A 23,180-nucleotide genomic window follows, 5' to 3' on the forward strand; every position below is an offset into this window, starting at 1 on the left:
CTGGCTTGTTTGCCAGATCCTAGACTAGATTGCTACCTTCAGTCAATAATCAACCTTGTATGTGTGTAGCTGGTCATGGAGTTCTGTGGAGCTGGCTCAGTGACAGACCTGATCAAGAACACCAAGGGCAACTCTCTGAAAGAGGAGTGGACTGCTTACATCTGCCGAGAGATTCTCAGGGTAAGTGGCCATGTTGCCAAGTCAGATCTTGAACTTCTGTAAAAATCACTGTCAAGTCATTGTCTAAATCCTTCACGTGTCCTTCATGGGTGAGAAATTATTGTATGTGAATGTTGAAGTAACAGAGAGAGATCTTTGATGACGTTTTCCTTCTGAATGCATAAATAAGACTGTGGGAGCTGTGTGAAGAAAAACAGCTGTGTGATGATTTATAATTGCTGTTCACAAGAAAGCGTTTACTTAATTGTTAAAGTAGATGCTCTTCAAGAATGATCAGACATGATTTATGGAAAATAACATTCTCAAATGCTGGACATTATGGCAAAATGTAGCAGTGCAGGTCAGGAAAAACAGACAGAATCATCTGAATCAAATCAGAATTACTTCTAATGGATTATTCCCAATGTAACTGTACATTTTATTTATTTATTTTAATTTCAGTTAAAGTGATAGTTCTTAAAGTTTTCTGAAAGAATTCAACCAAGAACTGGTTAATGTTTTAATGTTCATGCCCTTCCAAACCAAGGGAACAAGACATTACACGTCTGAATCAGAGAATCTCCAATGGAAAAGCTCAGATAATCAAGACTTATAAACACAGCCATATTACATGAAAAGATAAATTTGTACACATGTTTTTGTTCTCCAATAACCGTCATTCATCATTCATCGTTTTGTGCTTTGGTTCCATAAAATACTTCCTTGTCCTTTATTTCCAAACTACTTCCTTGTCCTAGCACAGATACATGACTCTTCAAAATCCCTAATTGCATAAGATTATAGCTTATTGCATAAAATACATATAATTTAAAGCATTTTATCATAACTAACATAAGAAAAATTTTATTCCATAAAAATAAGCTTCTAAATTCAAAATCTGACACTTATTTTTAATAGATCGCCTATATTATTTTTCAAATATTGATTGAAGAACATAATGTAATAATTTTATAGCTTCTCAGTATTCTCAGACACAGACCAGTTTTTTAATAGTAATCACCAGTTGTTTGTGTTCAATGATGTCTTTGTTGATGTGAAGCAATGAATTGAATCTTTTAAATCTCACTCATTCTCCCTAATCTTATCTCTACTATCTGTTATTGAGCGTTATTGTGCTGAGGGCTATAGCGTCAAATAGAGATCAGCAATATCACTACATCTTGTCAGTTATACGCAGTGCTGCTCTGAACTGAGGCAACAATGACTTCCTTTCGTCCACTTTTATTTTCTTTTTTCACCCCTCATCTCGTATCTTTTTTCGTGGTCTCTGCTTTCTCTGATTAGTCATCTCTTGTGTCTTTCAGTGTGCCTCTGTCCCTTTACATTTTGTCTCTCTTCTTCCCCTTTGTCTTTCTTTTACTCTGGTTTTTATCTTGCTGTTTTTTCTATTTCTGTGTCCCTTTCTATTCTTTTCCTGTCTTCCTTCTCTCTCTTTTAATGTTTTTACTCTCTCTTTCTCCCTGTCTCACATTTCTCTGGGTTTTACATGTTATTTCAGTCGCTATACAGTCAGTACAAGAGGATTCACTAAAATAAGAAATATTAAACTTTCAAAGCATAAATACGTGACACATTACTGTATTTTGCTAGGATTTAATACACCAAAAATCCTATATATGTGTAAATGTTCTTGTGCTAGCAAGACGGACCATCTCATACATTTCATTTCCAAATTCTATTTGATCGATTAGAGACATCATGCCTAATGTCACAATTTTTTAAGTTTCTTAATTAAAAAAACATATTGGTGAAATAGAGCGTGACAAAAAAAGAGAAGAACATAGAAGATAAATAATATAGACATAATGGACAGACACAGACAATAACGTAAAGCAGTTATAATGATGTGTGTGATGTTTGGGAGTAGAGATTAGATCAGATTAAGTTGGTATGTGTTGGTAATGGGTGTTTGTGCATGTTTGGATGTTTGTATGAGAGACAGTGATATGTATCTGTGTTTAGTGATCCTGGTTGGTGTGTGGGGTAAGGAGTATGGCATGTGTGATGGAGAAAAAGATATAGTGTTAATGTTATAGTGCTAATAAATATATAATGTTCCAACAATGTCATTATAATAATAATATAATAATAATATAATAATAATTAAATAATATATATAATATAATATAATTTTAAACGTTTATTATATATTATTATATAGATTTCTGTATATATTTCAAAATTTTAACACACAAAACGATAACACATTTACAGATAGGCTATGCTAGAAGTAATGAATAATGAACTTCAGGTGGTGCATTTTGCTCCAAGATGGATGTACAAACACTACTGCTATTACATTTACTTCTATGACAACAAAAACTAATAATAAGACTGACGATAGCACTTCTAGTGCTGTTGCTCTTGCAAAAAGTATTTTTCTTTGTAAGGAAAAGGGGTTTTTTTGTTCACCACTCCTGCACAGGAAGGTGAGAGGTCAAGGTCAGCTACACAGTAGCAACCCCTGGAGCTGCTAGTCCTACTCAAGGACACTTCCTTTTGGAAATGAGCTCTTTATATAATAAAAGTAATCATGACTTGGCTCATTGCTGCAGTGGCGTTCTTTCACTGTGTGTCTCTGTCGCTGTCTGCAGGGTCTGACTCATCTCCATCAGCACAAGGTCATCCACAGGGACATCAAGGGACAGAATGTCCTGCTGACTGAGAACGCAGAGGTCAAACTAGGTCAGTCTGTCATCTAACCCCACTTGACAAAACAGCTTTAGGATTGGGAGGGCAGAAGGAGGTATAAAGTTTCAGATGGCTCAGAGGTGTGTGTTTGTGTGTGTGAGGCTTTTCTTTCTTCTTTTATGCTGAATACCAGCCTACTCATCTCTCTGTAGCTCTGCCACTGTTCATGGTGCAGATTGCTGAAGAAGGAACTCTCTCTGTCTCGCTCTCCCCCTAAAGCCCAGTGGGGAGGGGATTATAAAGTGTGTACGTGTGTGTTTGTAAATCGGGAAGCTATTGTAGGTTGGGTAATTCATTCCTGTTTAGAGCCCATTATGGAATTCAGTGAAGCCCACTGGTATGCTTGTGTATCAGCACACACACACCCAAACAAGCACACAGTGAAAAACAAATGTTTAAGTAAACTGCAGACTATATCTTGAAGTATTTTGTTTGTGTGTGTTTGTGTATTTGCCCTGTAGTGGACTTTGGTGTTTCAGCCCAGTTGGACAGAACAGTAGGAAGGAGGAACACGTTTATCGGGACGCCATATTGGATGGCACCAGAGGTTATCGCTTGTGACGAGAACCCTGACGCCACGTACGACTTCAAGGTGCTTCAACAACCTCCTGTCCGCTGAAGATGTCTCTCTGTTGTGACTTATTTGATCACCCTGATTTATGCACTGTGTCTCTGTCATTACAGAGTGATTTATGGTCACTAGGAATCACAGCAATAGAGATGGCTGAAGGAGCACCACGTACGTAGCCAATTTCCCACACCTCTGCTACACATAATTTCTTAGTGCTACTACAGTAGATCACTATAATCAGGAGTCGGATCATTTTTCAGTCCAAGCCAATTCAACTCATCTGTAGCTATACTTTTAATGAAGGCCAAGGAGCAGATATCTCCATAAAGGGCTGTCACATTGCCACACACATGTTTGTACCACACAACACATTACCAACGGAAATCAAATTAATTCCAGATATCAAATATTTTACAACAAAGGTTAAGTGCTGGCTAAAAGCAAACCAGAGCTGTACCCATTTTTTAGCTAATTATACTCTAAATTACCAAGGTGTATTGAGGTGTGGTGTATGTGTGTGAATTGTGGTTTTAGGATACTGAAAGCTGTAGGCTATATTTCATTTACACTGTACATGTAAAAGACCTAAGTGTGTGTGTGTGTGTGTGTGTGTGTGTGTGTGTGTGAAACAAATAGATTGTTATCAGTATTGACAGCATATATTGATCAGGTGAGGGCTAACTCCAGCTGGCTTTGACTATATGCCATGTTTAGCACAATTCAAGAAACATTCACCCTAATTCACCCATTTTTGGTACCTAATTTCTGACTCTTTTTAGCGCTGTGTGACATGCACCCAATGAGAGCCCTCTTCCTCATCCCACGCAACCCCGCCCCCAGACTCAAGTCAAAGAAGTGGTGAGTGTGTATCTTGATAATTGTGTTAGCCATTCATATTTGCAAATAATTCAGATCAGGACAATCAGTTGAGGCATACACTGTATTACAGCAGGTTTTTTCATCTGCTTTTTCTGTGTATGCGTGTGTGATTTCAGGTCAAAGAAGTTCCAGTCGTTCATAGAGAGCTGTCTGGTAAAGAGCCACGGCCAGAGACCCAGCACAGAGCAGCTCCTCAAACACCCGTTCATCAGAGACCTGCCCAATGAGAGGCAGATCCGCATCCAGCTGAAGGACCACATCGACCGCACCAAGAAGAAGAGAGGAGAGAGGGGTGAGAAAAAAAATGTGCTGTAGTTGTATGACGTATGGATTTAAATGCAGATGTACATGTAGATTTACACAAACAAAAAAATGCTGAAAATGACTTTTTTTTTTACGCATTTTTGATGAACAATCGCTGTCAGTGCTAACCTATATGACAAATACATTGTGTCTGTTTCACAATAAAAGCCACCCCGTGTTTCGCCATTTGAAAACTTTTAATGTGAAGCAGCAACAGTAGGAAGTGCTTGGTATGCATTACATACTTTCATCATTTCCTGTGATGAAGGCAATTTGAGTCCCGCGTGGGAATGGCGGACTCCGCCTCTAACAATGAAAAAGAATATATTGACAGGTAATTACAGAATCTCAATACATTGAATAGCCGTTGCTGAAAAACTGCCATTGATTTCATGAAAATCTTAAGGATTATAACTTCAAAGTGCAACAGGTCCACTCATTACAGTACATTCAGTGTGCGGCTGCAGTGCTCTCACACGCACACACAGATACACACATAAACACACACATTGCACAAAAAGAAAATATGGTCGCAAGGGTGAGATGTAATACACTTTCAGATGTGCACACAGATGCAAATTATCACACACATGTTCCGTCACAGTCATGGTTCTCAGCAAGGCAGGAAATAAAAGTGACAGACTTCCATTCTACCCCACCATGACACAAAACACACACTCAAGTCAGAGTGATAGACTGACACTCGTACATAAAACTGCGCCAGTAAGAACCACATTAACCGCTTCAAGAAACAACATACTGCAGGGCGGACGTCATGATGATGTATAGAAATGTCTTGTCATTGTAGAGACTGTGGCTTTCTCCAGCTGTCACTTTGTCACATTCGGAGGACAGGTTCGCGTGGATGAGTCTCAGGAAAAGCCGGGCCACTACTACAACCGTTATGCTTTAAGCCCTGTTTGACTGAAAGAGCTCCGAGCTAATGTTCTCCACCTCGCTACACACAGTAAAATTACAATTTATACTCTTATTCAAAGCGGCTAAAAGAAAGTGCCTTAAAGGAGTGAGGATCTGGGAATGCCAAAATCGTGAGCAGTTTAGTAATGAACAAAGGTAGTTCAAGTGAAAAATGGAAAACGGGAAGTGGAATAGTTTTGCTCTTTGCTGGTTATTACCTTACTCCCTTGCGTTTTATTCTTTCAAATGTTTTCTTTCTCTCTCCATAAGATGAGACAGAGTATGAGTACAGTGGTAGTGAAGAGGAGGATGAAGAAAGAGACATGGGCGAACCAAGGTTGGTGTCATCATAAATGTACAAATATAAACACAAACATACACTGTACAACTTTTTCCCAAAACACATCTGACATCTCGTCGCTAACTCAAAATCATCCTGCCTTGTCACTGGTGCATTCCCAGCTCCATCATCAACATCCCTGGAGAGTCGACCCTGAGGCGGGACTTCCTGCGCCTCCAGGTGGCCAATAAGGAGCGTTCGGATGCGCAGCGGCGGCAGCAGCTGGAGCAACAGCAGAATGAGGAGCACAAGCGCTTATTGTTGGCTGAGAGACAGAAACGTATCGAGGAGCAGAAGGAGCAGAGGAGGCGGCTGGAGGAGGTAAGCACCAGAAGGTTGAAGAGGAGGCATTAAACATGACCTTTTATTTTCCAGACCTTTTATTATACATTTATCTACAGCAGCTTGTACATTTTTAACATGCATAGCCCAAATTTACTTCTGGAGATTATACTGGATAGGATCATTCAGATTTTAAAAAAACTCTAACCTAATCTAATTCAACTGCTCTCAACACATTCACACAACAAACGCCAGTGGAAGCCCTCTGTTTGGCTCTCCATGCTCTCTTCTTTTAAACTTAATTTGTCCCATTCTGGCAGATCAAACTTACTAAATCTTTCATTCACCATTTGGTAGAGGCTGTAGGAGAGAGGGAGAGCGGTACGGAGACAGACAAACACACACACACACACACACACACATACACACACACACAGAGCCTTTCCCCAGTGTCCCTCTCTTAGTTCCAGAGAGCAGGCTTACAGAAGAAAATCCTTAGCCCATAATCTGTGCGCTCTCTCTGGGTTCCCACCAGGGTTTGCCTCCCAATGCACGGCTAAGCACCATGACTCGACTCAACTAACATGACCCCTCCACTCAGGGCCAAGTGTGTGTCTGTGACTCTGTGTGTGAGCAAATGCACCTGTGTTTGTTCAAGTGTGAATGCTTATGTTTGTATATTTGTATCCTGTGTGAATGAGCTACAATTCCTTCCATTATTAATAGAAGAATCTAAGACCCATTGTGGAAGGTATGAAATTTTGTTTAAAAAAATGTAAAAAAAAATCATACAAAAAGAAAGATGATCAAATGAGTTCACATAACAAAGTCTCAGCATTTGCATGACAATCTCTGCTGAGACATGATTTCTTAATTTGTGTGAAAGCAGACAGCTCATTGTGCAGTGATCCTGAATCTTTTTGTGCTTCTGTTCTCCTGACAGCAGCAGCAGCGAGAGCGTGAGCTGAGGAAACAGCATGAGAGGGAACAGAGGAGGCGCTACGAGGAAATGGAGCAGCTCCGTAGAGAAGAGGAGAGGAGGCATGCAGAGAGAGAACAGGTTCATATACATACTGTAATATTATATTAAAACACACATACTGTAAGCAGACAGACAGTATGGTGCCACAGAAATTTGTAATGTGATGACAACTCAAGTCCAAAATCCCTAATTTGCCCTTAAACTTTCTGTGGTTTTCTGTTTCTTTTTATGGCAACATCTTCCTCCGTCTTCCTGAGCCATTCTGATTTTACTTGTCTCCTTAAATTATCTCAGAGGTGTATTGTCATAATGTTTTTTTAGGATTTCCGTTTCAGACATACAGCACTTGGACATTTTTAATCTGGTGATACATTGTTTTCTGTGCTTGTAGTCCCATCCCCATTTGTTGTTAGGTCACTTTCTTCTTCTCAGCTCCTACCTCCTAAACACTACTGCCAGCTTTCTCTCTGATTATGTAAATGTTTTTGTTAGCCATATTCCAACTGTTTTAACTGGTCTAACTGCTCCAACTGCTGCTAACTGCTAACTCTGTCAACATTTTATTGTGACATCTTAAATGTTGCAAAAAATCAAACAGAAAGATTTTTCTCCATCAGTTGGCTTAAAGCAAATAAACAGTCACCATTAATTTCAAAAAACAGATCTGTATAGCAAGAGATTATTACTATTGGAAAAGTTTTTATTGTTCTTGAATGTCAGCAGATCCCTGAGGACGAAAATCAAGACATGCCCTAGCAGTATTACCTGGCAATATTATAAGGCACCAAGTAAGGCTGGTCTGCCACAATATAGGAGCTCTAACGGGTATGCCACTGCTGATAGGTCCAGTGGACAGATATTTTATGGTCTTTCAGAATATCCAAAGACACTGTTGAGTTGCTGAGTTATTGTGCAATAAAATTAAAATAATTTTCTTAATTATTTAATCAACAAACGCCTTCCCAGGTGTATTTGTCCCTCTACATCTTTCCTGCTTTCTTTTAACAATTCTTTCCCCTGTCCTCTCATTGAACTTACCGCTGTTCTGGTGTCTGTTTTTTTGTCTGTCCTGGTCCCTCTTTATCGCTCTGTTGCTCTTCTCCCACGCTTTTCAAGTGTTTTGGAAAGATATATTCAGACCTCTTTTTTTCTCTGTCTGTCATTTTTCCTTTGTATTCCATTACAATTGTTCGAGAACACCGTCTTCTTAGCTTCATCTGGCTTCTGACTCTCATCTTCTCTCCTCATTCACAGCCACCTCAGGAGATTATCTTCTGTATTTCTCTTTCTATCTCTGTCTTTTTCTCTCTGTCTGTGTTTGGATGTTCCGATTTCCTGATTTTTCTCTCGGTCTATTTCTATCTCCTTGTGCCGACACACTGCTCAGGAGTATATCCGTAGACAGCTGGAAGAGGAACAGAGGCAGTTAGAGATTCTCCAGCAGCAGCTACTACAGGAACAGGCATTACTGCTGGTAACCAGAGCCCTCCCACGTGTTACCACTGCTCCCCATCTGTGCTGTGTGGCCCCCTATCCCCATTGCATGCACCCGAGTGGCAGTTGTACAGAGGAACTGACTGTGAGGGAATCCACACTCTGAGTCACTCAACCCTTTAGCCACAGATTTGAGGAAAAACATAAAGCTGAAACAATGAATTTCATATCTCCAATGCTTGTGTTGAATTTATTCAGACCACTGATTGCATGTACAGTACCATAAAGTTGGCTGGATCTCAAAGGATTCCCCAGAGGGTGCAGAAAAACTGTTTTGTCAGTCCCAATCATGCTGGCCCACACAAGGTGAGAACATCCAAGAGAAAACAGGACATTGTTATTTTCCACAGAGGGTTTCTCTCAGTGCCCCAGTCTTGTCTAGGGCAACAGTTTTGTTTTATTAGTGCGAGGAATCCACAGTATTTGTCTACTGCTCCTCGCATCCTATTTGATAAGAAATTAGTTAAAGGAAGTATAGAGAGAGCCTGCAAGGAAACTTTTTGAGATCCAACTGGCCACAGCAATGACTTCACGCACCAAAACCCAAGAATGTGTTGTGGCCCGAAAAATGGTGTATACTACTGCCATCCTTCCTGCCTCCATCCCTCCTTCCCTCTCAGTACCTACCTTCCTCTCCCTTGCCTCATAAGATTTGGCAAAGCCTTATGTCTTGTAATTTCCTAATCTTCTTTATCCATCATCAGCCTTATAAATGTGAAAAGTGTGTGTTCATGTTCCATATACGTGATTCTGGTTGTCAATATTTGTGTTTGTCAGTTTTATGTTGCATGATTTGTGAATACGTGACTCGAATCTGACATTAGAAACAAGCCTGTCTCTCATCTCTGTCCTCCCTCTCATACCCCCTCTCCCTCTCTCCCTCCAGGAGTACAAACGTAAGCAGGTAGAGGAACAGCGGCAGGCGGAGCGGCTACAGAGGCAGCTCCAGCAGGAGAGAGCCTACCTGGTGTCTCTACAACAGCAGCAGCAACAACAACAGCAGCAGCAGCAGCAGCAGGAGGGACGGCAAGCAGAGAAGAAGCTTTACCACTACAAAGATATCATCAATCCTAATGACAAGCCTGCCTGGGCTAAAGAGGTAAGTCACAACATGCATGATATAGAAAGACAGAGTTATTTTACAAAATGTGAAATCACTTTTCGTGGGTGAAGAAAAGTACCAGCTCTGGGAAAGTAGTGCATTAAATATATGCTTGTATTTGTGATGATCCTGATAATGTTTTGGATATCAACCCCCATTGTACATTATACACACCCAGTGGTTAATATCTTATTCAGCAGGTCTTACTAGAAGCAACGGCTCTGTGAAGAAAGTAAGAGGGGGAAAGTGGGGAGACCTTTCTGTTTGAATCTGAACATACTTCAGAGTTAACTTTGCTGCATCACACACAGATGTCTGCCTTGTGTGTGTTTGTGTTGTTGCTTACCCTCCTCTGACTCTGACTCCTAGGTCTCAAAGCAGCAACATGTTAAGGGCAATCCACCCCGCTCCCACCTACGACATCACCAGTCATTCAACCAACCGGCTTCATCCTCTGGCTCTCATGGGCGACACAGAGCTCAGGCCCCTAGGCGAACCCCGTCCCATGCTGCCCAGCTCCTCTCCACCCACCTCCCCCGTATCCATATTTCACTAGACCCCGAAGAACCCCTAGATCCAGGGCTGAAGCAGGAGATAAGCCAGCAGGTCAGAGAGTTTAGGGCTCAGAAACGCAAAGGTCAGAGGGGCCGCAGCCCAGGGCCCATTAAGGAACACAACCAGACTGCTGGCCAAGGGCCCAGTAAGGGACCTAATAAGAGTCATAAAGAGCATTCTAGTCAAGGGCCAGTCAGCCAGTCCAATCCAGTACCCAACCCTTATCTTCTGGAGCCCAGTAATCAGAAAGAGAAGCCTAGAGACAGGCCTCTCTCTGCCCCCAGTCAGGCAGCCATCCAGGGGCTAATGTCTCTGGACCCACATCTTAAGGCCCTTCAACCTCATCCTCAGTCCCCAGGATATGTCCAGAAACCCCAGTCTGGATCTAACTCTAACTCTGTTTCCAACCCTGCACTGAAACTGGTTAGTGACTGTTCTCCTGTCAGGTCGCACTCACCTTGCCGTAGAATAGATGTAGATATAGAACCGGAGTATCAGGGAGGGTGGCAGAAAGAGATGAGGTCAGCCATCAGCCATGAGAGCTTGATGGTGCCCTCAGACTGGGAGGTCACAGTAACTGACCCCCTTTCTCAATCCTTCCCTGAGAGTGTTCTCCACTCCACTCTATCTAGACAAAGGAGCTCCTACTCACCTGCCTCCAACAGTAGCAGTCTTCTTCAAGTCCCTGATAACAATAAGAGCTTTTCCCCTGCTTCTGAAATGGTTGAAAGAAAAGGGAGATGTGGCCAGAATGCAGTAAGAGGTAGCTCCTCTATGTATGACCTTAGTGCTTCTGCCCCGGCAGACATACTCAGACAGAACCTGGCTGAGAGCAGACTAAGGAGTAGTCGCTCCTCTGACAGTTTGCAATCCAGCTGTCCAAACACTCCATCTTCTAGTTTGGGCCTTTTTCCTTGCACCTCTCCACAAAACTCCTCCTCATCCTTTAATACCTTGTTGCCTTCATTCTCTCCTGACAACCTTGTGTTCAACATGGCCTACGAATCTTCTCCACCTATCCACACCTACATCCTCTTCCCCAACCACGCCTCATCTCCCCTCCTCATCTCACCTGCCTCTACCCCTCGCTGCTCCCCGTATGGCTCTCCCTTCGGATCCCAGACCCAGATGCATCAGATCTGTTAGGGTCTAGCACTCACACACACACACACACACACACACACACACACACACACACACACACACACACACACACATTTTTGTACTTCTATTTTTGTGACTGAAGTAATGCATTCCCAAGCCCCAAATCCTAACCTTAACCATAACAACTTGATGCTGAACTCCATCCGTTATATTGTTGTACCTTGTGTTGCCTTTAGTACTGGTTGAGACCACATTACATAAACTTGGCATATGATGAACTCAAAATTTACTGTAATTAATTAATAAATCAATTGAAATATTCCCAATCTGATCTTTAAACATAAAACTGTAGTCCATAACCTACAGTTTTATGTTATGTAACTCTGATACATCTACTGCCTCTTAACCAAAACCTAATTCTAAACTAAATCTTAAAAACAAGTCTTAACCCTCAAACAGCCCTTTGTCAAATATGTTCTCACTTTTCAGAAAATATCCCCACTCTCAAGGTCTAAAAGTCAACTTAGTCCTCACAAAGATAGAAGTATAAGAGCATACATACAAACTGTACATGCATACACACACACAAACATAGTGTACATTAAAGGTCTATAAATATATCTACACAAATTATTTTTACAAAATGTGTGTATTTTATTGTTAATTTACATGTTTGTTTATGAATTTTAAAAAGATGCAGTTATTGCTTATTTTTATACTGAAAATATTCTGTACTGGGACTGAGATCCAGAGGAGAGGTGTCGATATTCAGGGACGGTCTCTATTATCACCCTGATCCATCGGTAGCTTAGTTAACCACAGCCCAACCCCAACCCCCCACCCTGCCAGCCACCTTGTCACCCTAATCACCCAGAGCCCCACAAAGCACCATGGCAAACCTGCTCAACAGCCACAACTTCTTTTTAGGTCAGTCAACCAGTCTATCAAATCCTGGCTTGGTGATGGGTGCTGGCCAAGTGGTGGTGGGATCCTTCTAACAAACCTGAATCCTCAGAGGATGCCCTCTGTCATACATCTGCTCTCCTTCCTCATCTTTTTCTGTCTTTTCTTAGTGTAGATGCAGCAGTTGCCACAATTTACTTCCTCTAATGTGCTGTTTTATCACTTAGAATCTCTGGCATAGTAGAAAGAGCTTTTGGGTGGTAGGCTGGAAATAAACCCAAACGCTTGATACACACAAAATGAAGATTTAAGCAGCACTACCCTAAAGGTTTTTCTTCTGTAAAGGACTCTTCTAATCGTAATCTCTTTCTCTTGAAGGTCAGTTGATGTTTATGCTAACTTTGATCGCATACTGCCTCCACAGATTAATCTTGACTTCGATCACAGCAGTGCTTCTCCTGAATCACACGTTTCTTTTCCATTGGTTCTTTGTATTTAGCTACTGTTTGTCTACAATTAATTCCTTCACCAGTAGTTGCCTTTCATCCTAAGTGAACAACTAACAAAGTATTTGGGAAGTTTTCTTCCTCCATAGATGTGATAGTTGCCTTATTGTAGTTGATGCCAAAGCAGGCAACTAACAAAGATTTGGGGAATGACACAGTACTGCATAGTTGTTCTGACCCAAGTCATAATCTTGAATAATCCTACTAGATTATGAGCTCACATGGAATTACAGAAAGCCTCCGAAGGGGATAGTTCTCATTGCACAGGCATATTTACCTGGGGGATATTGACACTATGCCCTGCTGAGCCATGACTCAAATCTCCACCAACCGTTGAGTAGATTGTTAGAGTGGAAAAGTGTGATTTGTGAAGCTGCGAGCATTCCTCGGAGCCTTCTCTCACTGCACAGCAGATAATCAGGTTACACTGGAAAGAGGAGCTTTCTGCCTTCCTCACTCAGATATTTGGTGCTTGTTGACATTGACACACACACACACACACACACACACACACACACACACACACACACACACACACACACACACACACACACAAGTCGATGGAAACAGTCACTCAAACTCTTATGTACACTAACAAATCAAACATGGTCTTGTATGTGTGCACACTACCTTCACACGTAGTGAAATCCATGATTTTGGTTTGAATGTGGTGTCTGCTAAGAGGATAATTCTTGACCTTTCCCCACATCCATCAGACAATCTTACTCCTGAACTGTATGTGGGACATGGAGACACATATACAAACAAGTAGATGGGGGAAACAGGGAAACAAATCTACAGCAAAAATATTGCGTGCCACATTGGCACCCGTGAACAGTTGAGATTTTTTTTATTCCTTTGAGGGTTTCAGTGGAAGTCTGGATTTGCTTCAACTGTGTAATTATCCGCCTACGATAAAGGAAAATACAACATGTGATGTGAGAAAACATCACCCACACTGTCCCACAGCGCTGAGTGATGTTAAGATTGTCTGGTGGCTTGTAGGGGTGCATGGGGGTGGGGCGATACCCACAGTGGGTCAAGCATGGTGATTGGTTGTGCTGCGTGCTGGACTGTAAGTGACAGTGGTATGTGACCTGTCCCAGGTGGAGGAGCGATCTAAGCTGAACAGACAGAGCTCCCCAGCGCTGCAGCACAAAGTGTCCAACCGCATCTCCGACCCCTCCCTCCCTCCCCGTTCCGAGTCCTTCAGCAGCGGTGGCATGCAGCCTGCCCGCACCCCACCCATCCACCGCTCCATCGAACCACAGGTGTGTGTGTACGTGTGTGCAAATGGAGGCATGGGAATGTTTGCCGTGTTTCCTAGTGACCAGCATATCCAAACAATTAATCACAAACCTCTTCGCTCCTTGTACCATGAACTCCTCATTAAAAAATGTATGTCTCCATATCATTCAATCTCTCTTTCATTTCTCTGTCTCCCTCCTTACTGTCTTTTCCCTTTCCCTCTGTATTTTTCTTCCTCTCAATCCATATTCTGCCATTGTCTTTTCCCTACAATTCATTTTCATCTTTTCATTAATATTGCTGCCTCCCACTTTCTTTCTCTATTCCATCTCTGCCTCCTTTCCTCTCTCTACCTTCTTTTTTCACTCTTCATTTATCCTCCATCACTTTGTACCTTATTTCTTTCCTCCTTTTTCATCATTCTCTCTTCCCTCTAAATTTGATCTTTATCTGTTTATCTGTCTCCATCCTCCATTCCTCCTTCCCCCTGCCGACTGGCTCTCTCAATACTTCAACTTTTTTCCATCTATCCTTACCCTCTCCCTTTCCCTCTTTCCTCCTATTTTCTTTCCACTGAACTATACACCATAAACCTCATCCCATCCACCCAACTTCCCTTCATCTCTCTCTTTCCCTCCTACAGATTGCTCACCTGGTTCCAGTGAAGATACACTCTAGCTCCATGTCCGGCTCACAGTCTCTGCAGGACCAGACTGGCTCAGCTCTGAGTGAAGGCATCAGCGTGGGCTCCCCCAGGCCCGAGATGCCCCGCCAGAACTCAGACCCCACTTCTGACACCCCTGGACCCCCTCTGCGCGTCACAGGCAGGGAGGAACGGGAACGGGAAAGAGACAGGGATCGTGACAGAACCGCCTGGCTGAGAGAGGAGGACATCCCACCCAAGGTCAGAGGGACAGAAATGAGATGAAATGTGGTATTATATTAGATCTGAGCAATGCTGTTTATATGTTGTAGTGAATTTTTCAATATTTCAGTGCTGATTTAATGATTAGGCTTAGTCTTTCTCATTTGTTTGGTGGTTGATGTGTAATTTTGTACACAGTGTTACCCTCTCCTGTCAAGTGAGGTAACTGAACTAATGTTGAAACCTCAGCAAATGACAGTTTGCTGGGTTTAAGCTGTTGACTTTGATAAAAGGAAATACAAACATAATGTGAAATGTGTCACTTGCAATAAACTGGCTATATTTTAATTAGACTTTGTTTGCATTAATACCCAGGAGGAGGAGGATACCCAGGTGTAACACTACAAGCCAATCCACATTACCCAGTAGCAGAGTACATAGAGTGTCACCACCAACAGTTCAATGTACCAGACTTTCTTTTTTTTTGCCAGATGTTTTACCATAACACCACCACTAGGATTTATTAATGATATAATAAGCAAAAAAACACCTGGATACAAGCTTTGAACTCCTTGTTAGGGGACTGAAAGCCAAACTGTGCAAGCAATGATGACCTTTTGTCTGTGTCTATTTGTGTGTGTCCAGGTCCCCCAGAGGACCACTTCCATCTCCCCAGCCTTGGTCAGGAAGAACTCCCCTAATGGAGGAGTAGGTCTGGGCCCACGCACAGGTTCTCAGCTCATTCGGGCCAGGTAAAGTTCATATTAGCACATTGTCCACCTCTGAAGTCTAAACTAAATATCTGAAGTCACCTTTATAGTCTAGATCATCCTTTAAGCCAAGTCTTAACACATTTATGCAGACTGGTTTGAGAGAAGATTTTTTAAATCTATTTTTGAATAGATTCCTTGCATTTTTTATGTATATCTTACAGCACTATATAATGCCATTATAAAAAAGTGATGTTGTATATATGTTTACAAAGACTCCTGTAGCTGTTAAATCAAATTAAAATTCGACATTGTTGAGCAGAAGCTATTGATTGCAGGAATTCCATCATACTGCATTCAAGCTGTTTTTATACTGCAGGAGTTGCCTAAGATTATCTAAAGTATATAAAAACATGACAATTCCACAGTGCATACATGTGTTTTATATAAATATGTTGTATAATTTTACAGAACTTAGAAATGAGTGAAAATGTTTTCCTCCTGTTTCAGTAACCCAGACCTGCGGCGCTCAGAGCTCTCTCTGGACGCCATGCTGCAAAGAACTTCCTCCAACTCATCATCCTCCTCCTCCCCTTCATCTCAGGGAGGCTCAGCTGAGAGGAGAGGTACAAGAACTCACACAGAAACTGTAAAAGCCACAAAAACACATGCACATACACACTGAAATGAAAACTGACACACATGCACTGGCAAATACGCAGACACACTTGCATGCAAACAATTAAAAACTGGTGCATGCACGGACACAGAAACACACAAACATCTACATACACTCACAGGGCTTCAGCGAGTTTCAGAGGCTATCAGCGGGACATTGTCAGTCGCAGTTCTGCTCTGATCAACCTGTCTGATGTGCCCTGTTACTCTCAGCCTCCGGAGAGATAGAAGAGAGGAAATGAGAGAGGTTGATAGAGAGAGGCGTACAGGGATGTGTCAAACAACAGGCCAGAGGGATATCTAAGATATGCATGGATCTCCCCTTGACAAACACATGGCAGAGAGAGTGGTTGAAGTATGGTAGGATCGGTTTTCCTTCATGTTTGTTGGATGTTATTACCATTTTGCAATGGGGTTGACAAAATAGGGCAGAAATGTAAAACATGAGACAGATAGTATCAAGATAGGGTAAGAAAAATTTGAAATTTCTTAGAAAATATTTGATGAATGGCAATGTGCTTTCACTCAGACAAGCACACTTTTTTCACAATGTAATGACATAGGACAATACAAATTTTAAATAGAATTTTTAAAGTAATATCTGTCATTTGTTTTATCAGCATTATTTGGTGAGTCTGATGAAGTTTATTTGTGTATGTAGGTCAAATGTGCAATTACTTCCTTGTTCTAGGTCAGACCAAGCAGGAAGGATCCCCTCCAGGAGCCAATCAGGAGGCAAAGCCCAAACAGGAAGAGGGCCGTGAATCAGCTAGACCCAGCAGACCAGCAGTGAGTCACACAACACAGACACACACATTCACTTTCTATCACAGCAATCTCCTCTCTGGGAATCTTCTACAGGCCTCTTCTCCTTTTTTCTGCTATTCATCTGGTTCTTTCTTTCTTTCTCTGCTTTCCTCTCTTTGTCCTTTTATTCTTCAGAGCTATAAGAAAGCCATAGATGAGGTTAGTGACACTTGAGTCCTGTTTCTTTTATCCCAGTTTCCCTTGCCTCGATCTTCAGAGCCCCTCTTTTTCCCCTGGCATGGTGGAGTTAGTTGGTTTCACAAGAAGATGACATTTGTTTCTTTTAACTTTAAAATATCAGGGTGAAATGGCGATGGCAGTGCATGTGTACTTCTACACACATAACTGAGAGACTGTATGTAGAGTGGATGCTTGTGAGTGTAGACAGTGCATGCTTGTGCGTGTGTGTGTGTGTGCGCGCGTGTGTGTGTAACTTGAACTGCCAAGCACCTGAACAGTCTCTGAATCTCTTTTCCTGTTTCTCTATTGTCACGGTTACTGGTCAGGAGGAGCTGGTAAGCCCACCGTGTATGACGGCCCTCCCCCCGTCTGCATGATTTGGTCTGACCTATCGGCTGGGTTGAATGGGGAGGGAAGGGAGGAACCAGGGGCCAGTTGGCATGGGGGGTGATTGGTAGAGGGAGTGCAGATTGTTGCTGCACTCCAGTAGTACATCAAGTCTGATTTTCTGTCTTTCTCGCTTCTTATGACCCGTCTTCACATTGTTAATAAATTGCTTGTGAGCAAAGTGCTGATCTGTGATCACTTCTTATGTCACAAAATAACATTTTTAGTGTGGCTAAGCAGAAAAAGTGGTCTCAGATAAGCACTCTTGTTCCAGGACACCTCTGTTTACAGGCCCAGCTGTTTGTGTGACAACAAATCAGTAGTCTTCTTGTCATGATGCTGATGGTTTGTCGTACTCTTCGCCCCTCTCTGCTCCCCTTGTCCTTGTATGTGATTTGGTCTCTCACGCTTTAGGTTCTGAGACTGATGATACAGAACTGATGAACTAACTGACTTTGCCTCTTTCTCCCCTCCTCTTGCTCTCTATAGGACCTAAGTGCACTGGCTAAAGAGCTCAGAGAATTGAGGGTAGAGGAGGGCAGCAGACCTCCAGTCAAGGTACAATGATATTTATAATGGTGATGATGATGAGTAGATACATATATTTATTTTTATTGTTGTCCTGGCCTACAATTAAAATAGCTGAAAATGAAAATACAAAAAGGCTAAAAGCGTATTTTCATTGTGGTCCTCGTTAGAAGGGGATGACAGATCTAAATGTCAGGTAAAAAATGAATAATAAAACAAACAAAGAACATGTATGGTTAGACTTCAACAAGATTTTGAAAATGTGAGTAATTTAAATACAACCTTAATAAAAAAAAAATACATTGTCTTTCACAATGTTGTTTCTCAGAGGGTTTCTGACCAATTCTTTTCATTTTGTCTCCACTTCTTGCGTTCTAATAAAGGTGACAGATTACTCATCCTCTAGTGAAGATTCAGATAGCAGCGATGAGGACGGGGAGACGGTGGGGCATGATGGAACTGTTGCTGTTAGCGACATCCCCCGCATCATGTAAGTTGTCCCCTCTGTTTTTGTTTTTCCCTCTCTCTGTGTTTTTTCAAGCTGGACTTGTCAGTATTAATTTCTGTTGAGATGTGCATGTTTCTGAAATATGCACCATGCCAGCAGCTTGTCAGTATAGTTTTGGCGGAATTGCTTTGTAAATAATCGGGTCTGTGTGTGTTTTTGTGTGTGTGTTGCAGGCCAGCAGTGCAGAGCAGCACTGAGTCGTATGGAGGGCTGACAGAGGACTCTCTGGGAGATGCCTATAATAGCTCCAAGGACGGCACTCTAGTGATGAGAGAGGTGATGAATGTGCACACTCATACACAACAGAAAAAAATACTGTTTTTGTTTATATTCTACCATCAAACTGGGCTAATTTAGCTTCTTTATTGACACTTTATCTTATTTTACTTCTACTGTCCTCACTTTCCTGTAAGCTCCCCTCTCAACATCATAACTCCTCTTTCCTTTGTTTCTCAACTCTTTTCTTTCTCTTTTTTCTGTCTCTCAGGCAGAGGAGCAGAGGAGAGGTGGTCACACTGAGAGTAATGGGTTTGGAAATCACAGTAACCATGGTAACCTCCCTGACCTGGTGCAGCAGAGCAACTCTCCCTCAGCCACACCCACCACAGCCCTGCAGGAACTGGGCGACATGGCCGAGGTCAGACACACACACACACACACACACACACACACACACACACACACACACACACACACACACACATTCCTGGATATAGTGCTGTAAATAAATCAGAAAGTTAAATAAATGCAATAAGTCTTAAAATGATTTTAAAAATCTACAAATTAATTATTAAAATTGGTATAAATGACTTTTCATATTTGATGTCTGGCACCTGGCATTAAACAAATTTAGCAGATGAAAGTCCTTTTTCTCACATAATTGCATAATATATTTTTATATCTGTCAAAAACAAAATAGGAGATACTAACATGTTCTTAAATTAGGCAACTCTGAGTAGTATATATATGTAGGCTGCTGCTAATTAATTACTCACTGTCCTTTCTCTTACAGTTTGGTGTGGGCGGGTCCAAAGCGTCCTTCACCCCATTTGTTGATCCACGTGTCTATCAAACCTCCCCAAGTGAAGACGACGATGAGAACTCAGCGGCAGGTAAGCAAAGCATAGGAAAGTTTTGGTCACACATTCTACATATTTAACCTTAACATTTCTTTTGTCAACCACAGGCAATTTTTTGTGAATCATTCAATGAAGGGCATCATTAGAGAGACAGACAACTTTGCTGTTTAGTTTTGCACCTGTAATGCCTGCACAGCTGTCAAAAAAAATCAAATAACATATCTTTCTCTGTTTCTCCATCTTTCTTTTCTTCTACGGTATCCCAGCCATGTTTGCAAATGAGCTGCTGAGGCAGGAGCAGGCCAGACTAAACGAAGCCAGAAAGATCTCTGTGGTCAACGTCAACCCTACCAACATCAGACCCCACAGTGACACACCAGAGATCCGCAAATACAAGAAACGCTTCAACTCTGAGATCCTTTGTGCTGCGCTCTGGGGTGGGAGGGAACATCCTTCATCTTCCTTATAAAACAGGAACATTTTAACTGTCCTGAATACCTCCATCTGTCTTTTTGTGAATCTTTCTGTGTCTCTGACTCTTGTGTGTATGTGTGTGTTTAGGTGTGAACCTGCTCGTGGGGACAGAGAATGGTCTTATGCTGCTCGACCGAAGTGGACAAGGAAAAGTCTATAACCTGATTACCAGACGGCGCTTCCTACAGATGGATGTGCTGGAGGGGCTCAATGTGCTAGTCACCATATCTGGTAGGTCTAACACACACACACACATACACACATCCACACTGTACGCACACATGCATGTGCATGCTCATGTATCGAAAATGCAGATTGTAGCTCTTATGATACCTTTCATAATATGCATGTACATCTCATTTGTTCCCAGTTAAGGAAGGTCCTGACGATATGTCTTTGATAAGTACACATCGATGTGTTTTATTCTTTCACATTCAAATCAAGGCTTAAAATGTAAAAAGTAAAACACAAGAATAGATAAGAATAGATATTATGTGTATCATCACGTCTTTGGTAAATAATTGCAAGAATAGTGATGAAAGCAAAATAGACAAATAAAAGACATATCTGGAGACTTCTTCCATTCCTCTCAAAGTACAAATTTAAGTCATCTAGGTCAGCCACAATGGCCAAGTAATCTGCCATTGTGTGTTGTTTACAGCCGAGAAGGTTTCTTAAATATTTGGGGATTTTATCGCTTCATTCCAGTGAAGTTGATCTAATTTCTCCCTTTGTCCTTCCCCTTACAGGGAAAAAGAATAAGTTGCGTGTCTACTACTTGTCTTGGCTGAGGAACAGAATATTACACAATGACCCGGAAGTAGAGAAGAAGCAGGGTTGGATTACAGTTGGGGAGCTGGAGGGCTGTGTGCATTACAAAGTTGGTAAGGACCTGTATGTGTGTGTGGTGGAATGAATAAATGAATTTGAATCACATGTGTAGAAGTATGATAATTAGGCTTGATTCTGACTTGGCCTGTCATTCCAGAGTGAGCTGAAGTGTTCTTTAAATAGGAACAAATGGGGTTAGATATGCAGACTTTTGGCTGACAGGTTGTCTTCTTAAATCCCTAACCAGCTGGGAACTTTTCAACAGGAAAAGAGTTTTAGTCTTTATTCAGGTGACATGCGTGTTATGCAGCTATAGTATTAACACAAACAAGCAAAAAATCTATTGGTAAAATATTATACAGGCTAATAAATAAAGTGTCTTTGGGAAAAGTTTTTAATTGTTTAACTGCATTTTACCTTTGCTATCAGTTACTCAGATTTGGATTAGATTTCTTCATGCTGTTAAGGGAAGATGGTGGACAGCCCAAAAGATGGACTTTTATTCTTTTTATTTTTATTAAACTAGAATTGTGTTCTGGTTATACTAACCTAAGGACTTTTTCTGACTCATTCCCTTCAGGTATTTCTTCAGATCAAATGCATGCAATTTTTTTTAGACACTTTTAATTTCTGTGCTTAACATGTGTATGTGTCTTTGTCATGTTTCCAGTTAAATACGAGAGGATTAAGTTCCTGGTGATTGCGCTGAAGAACTCTGTGGAAATCTATGCCTGGGCTCCCAAACCCTACCACAAGTTCATGGCCTTTAAGGTATGGAAGAACAAACATGCACATACTTCACATATATTGTATGACTACAGGCCCACCATCATTTTCAGCATACAACATAAGATTGTCATTGACTGGATCAATAGTTTTATTATTCGTTTCCCCTCTGACTTTGTCTTTGTCACTCCATCCCCCTCACAATTCCCTTTACTCTATCATCACACTCTATCCCTGAACATCTTTCTTCCTGCTTTTCTTCTCCTTCCCCTGTCTGTTTCTCTCTCCCTCTCTTTCAGTCATTCACTGAGTTGCAGCACCGCCCCCAGCTGGTTGACCTGACGGTGGAGGAAGGTCAGAGGTTAAAGGTCATCTATGGCTCCAGCGTGGGCTTCCATGTCATCGACGTAGACTCTGGCAACCCTTACGACATCTACATCCCCTCACATGTAAGTGCAGGGCTGTGCCTGCAATAAACATGTTTACTGAATAAGGCTGTCTCACCTCTAATGTATTTGAATGAAAAATGACACATGATATAAGGAGAGGGATAAAAATATTTTTTCAGTCCTTCTTGGACAATTCCTACTGTATTACCTGCTGATTTCCTCCTGTGCCAAGGTCATGCACTGTCTTATGAGAATGGGCTTGTAGGAACACAATTACTTTTTCTTGACAAATTACCTCTTTGATTGATTTACTGTTGTGGAAGCAAAAGATTGATGGGTGCTTTACCTCTTTTATCAGATACTTTTTTAGTTTGCTAAATATGATTCATTGGGGTTGGACTATCTATGTTAAGTACATAGAATGTAGCTCAAATTGCTGAAGTACTCTTATTACAGAACATGAAGAAATAGTTCCTGTGGCAACAAAGGTCATCTGAAGAGCATTGTTGTCGAGAAGTCAGCGTATTCTTTAGCATGCCTCTTTTTCCCATGACAGCATGCAGTCAGTTATAAACTGTGGTGGAAGAAGTACTCCAAAATACTCCTCCAAATTTTACTTAAGTAAAAGTATTAGCATCAAAATAAACTTAAAGTACTCATTATGCAGAATGGAGAATTATATTATTGGATTACAATTAGTGATGCATTAATGTGTACATCCCTTGAATGTTGCAGCTGGGAAAGGTGGGGCTAATTTTAATTACTTTATATACTGCTGGGTAGCTTGTAAATTCCCCCCAGGGATCAATAAAGTGTTATCTTATCTAAATTCCTTTCCACACCACTGTGCACATCAGGCAACATCAGCACACAGTAACAACATACAATGACAGACACACCAGTGAGGCTGATTATGCGGCTATGGCTGTGGTGATTAGGCGTTTTTTCCAAAGCGAGCCC

At 41.5% G+C, this 23,180-nt stretch overlaps 1 protein-coding gene across 16 annotated transcripts in view; it reads left to right on the top strand.

The window, feature by feature from the left end:
• The window catches only part of tnika (TRAF2 and NCK interacting kinase a), a 62,262-nt gene that overhangs the window by 33,147 nt on the left and 5,935 nt on the right, over nt 1-23,180 (top strand). For 2 of the 16 annotated variants that reach the window (XM_044167551.1, XM_044167562.1), the window contains exons 5-33: nt 70-180; nt 2,775-2,865; nt 3,333-3,463; nt 3,556-3,610; nt 4,222-4,300; nt 4,438-4,613; nt 5,813-5,879; nt 6,005-6,203; nt 7,108-7,224; nt 8,534-8,620; nt 9,527-9,739; nt 10,112-10,720; nt 13,917-14,081; nt 14,702-14,962; nt 15,569-15,675; nt 16,144-16,259; nt 17,003-17,100; nt 17,254-17,277; nt 17,625-17,633; nt 18,175-18,243; nt 18,597-18,703; nt 18,895-18,997; nt 19,209-19,358; nt 19,734-19,833; nt 20,067-20,237; nt 20,362-20,505; nt 21,024-21,158; nt 21,776-21,876; nt 22,131-22,280. In XM_044167551.1, the coding sequence (XP_044023486.1) occupies nt 70-180; nt 2,775-2,865; nt 3,333-3,463; nt 3,556-3,610; nt 4,222-4,300; nt 4,438-4,613; nt 5,813-5,879; nt 6,005-6,203; nt 7,108-7,224; nt 8,534-8,620; nt 9,527-9,739; nt 10,112-10,720; nt 13,917-14,081; nt 14,702-14,962; nt 15,569-15,675; nt 16,144-16,259; nt 17,003-17,100; nt 17,254-17,277; nt 17,625-17,633; nt 18,175-18,243; nt 18,597-18,703; nt 18,895-18,997; nt 19,209-19,358; nt 19,734-19,833; nt 20,067-20,237; nt 20,362-20,505; nt 21,024-21,158; nt 21,776-21,876; nt 22,131-22,280 (3,945 nt within the window). Of the gene's footprint in view, nt 1-69; nt 181-2,774; nt 2,866-3,332; nt 3,464-3,555; nt 3,611-4,221; nt 4,301-4,437; nt 4,614-5,812; nt 5,880-6,004; nt 6,204-7,107; nt 7,225-8,533; nt 8,726-8,838; nt 8,947-9,526; nt 9,740-10,111; nt 10,721-13,916; nt 14,082-14,701; nt 14,963-15,568; nt 15,676-16,143; nt 16,260-17,002; nt 17,101-17,253; nt 17,278-17,624; nt 17,634-18,174; nt 18,244-18,596; nt 18,704-18,894; nt 18,998-19,208; nt 19,359-19,733; nt 19,834-20,066; nt 20,238-20,361; nt 20,506-21,023; nt 21,159-21,775; nt 21,877-22,130; nt 22,281-23,180 lie in introns of all 16 variants that reach the window. The other 14 variants (XM_044167548.1, XM_044167550.1, XM_044167552.1 and 11 more) reach the window with 11 other exon arrangements.

Source organism: Siniperca chuatsi, linkage group LG15 (assembly GCF_020085105.1).
Source record: "Siniperca chuatsi isolate FFG_IHB_CAS linkage group LG15, ASM2008510v1, whole genome shotgun sequence".
NCBI lineage: Eukaryota > Metazoa > Chordata > Actinopteri > Centrarchiformes > Sinipercidae > Siniperca > Siniperca chuatsi.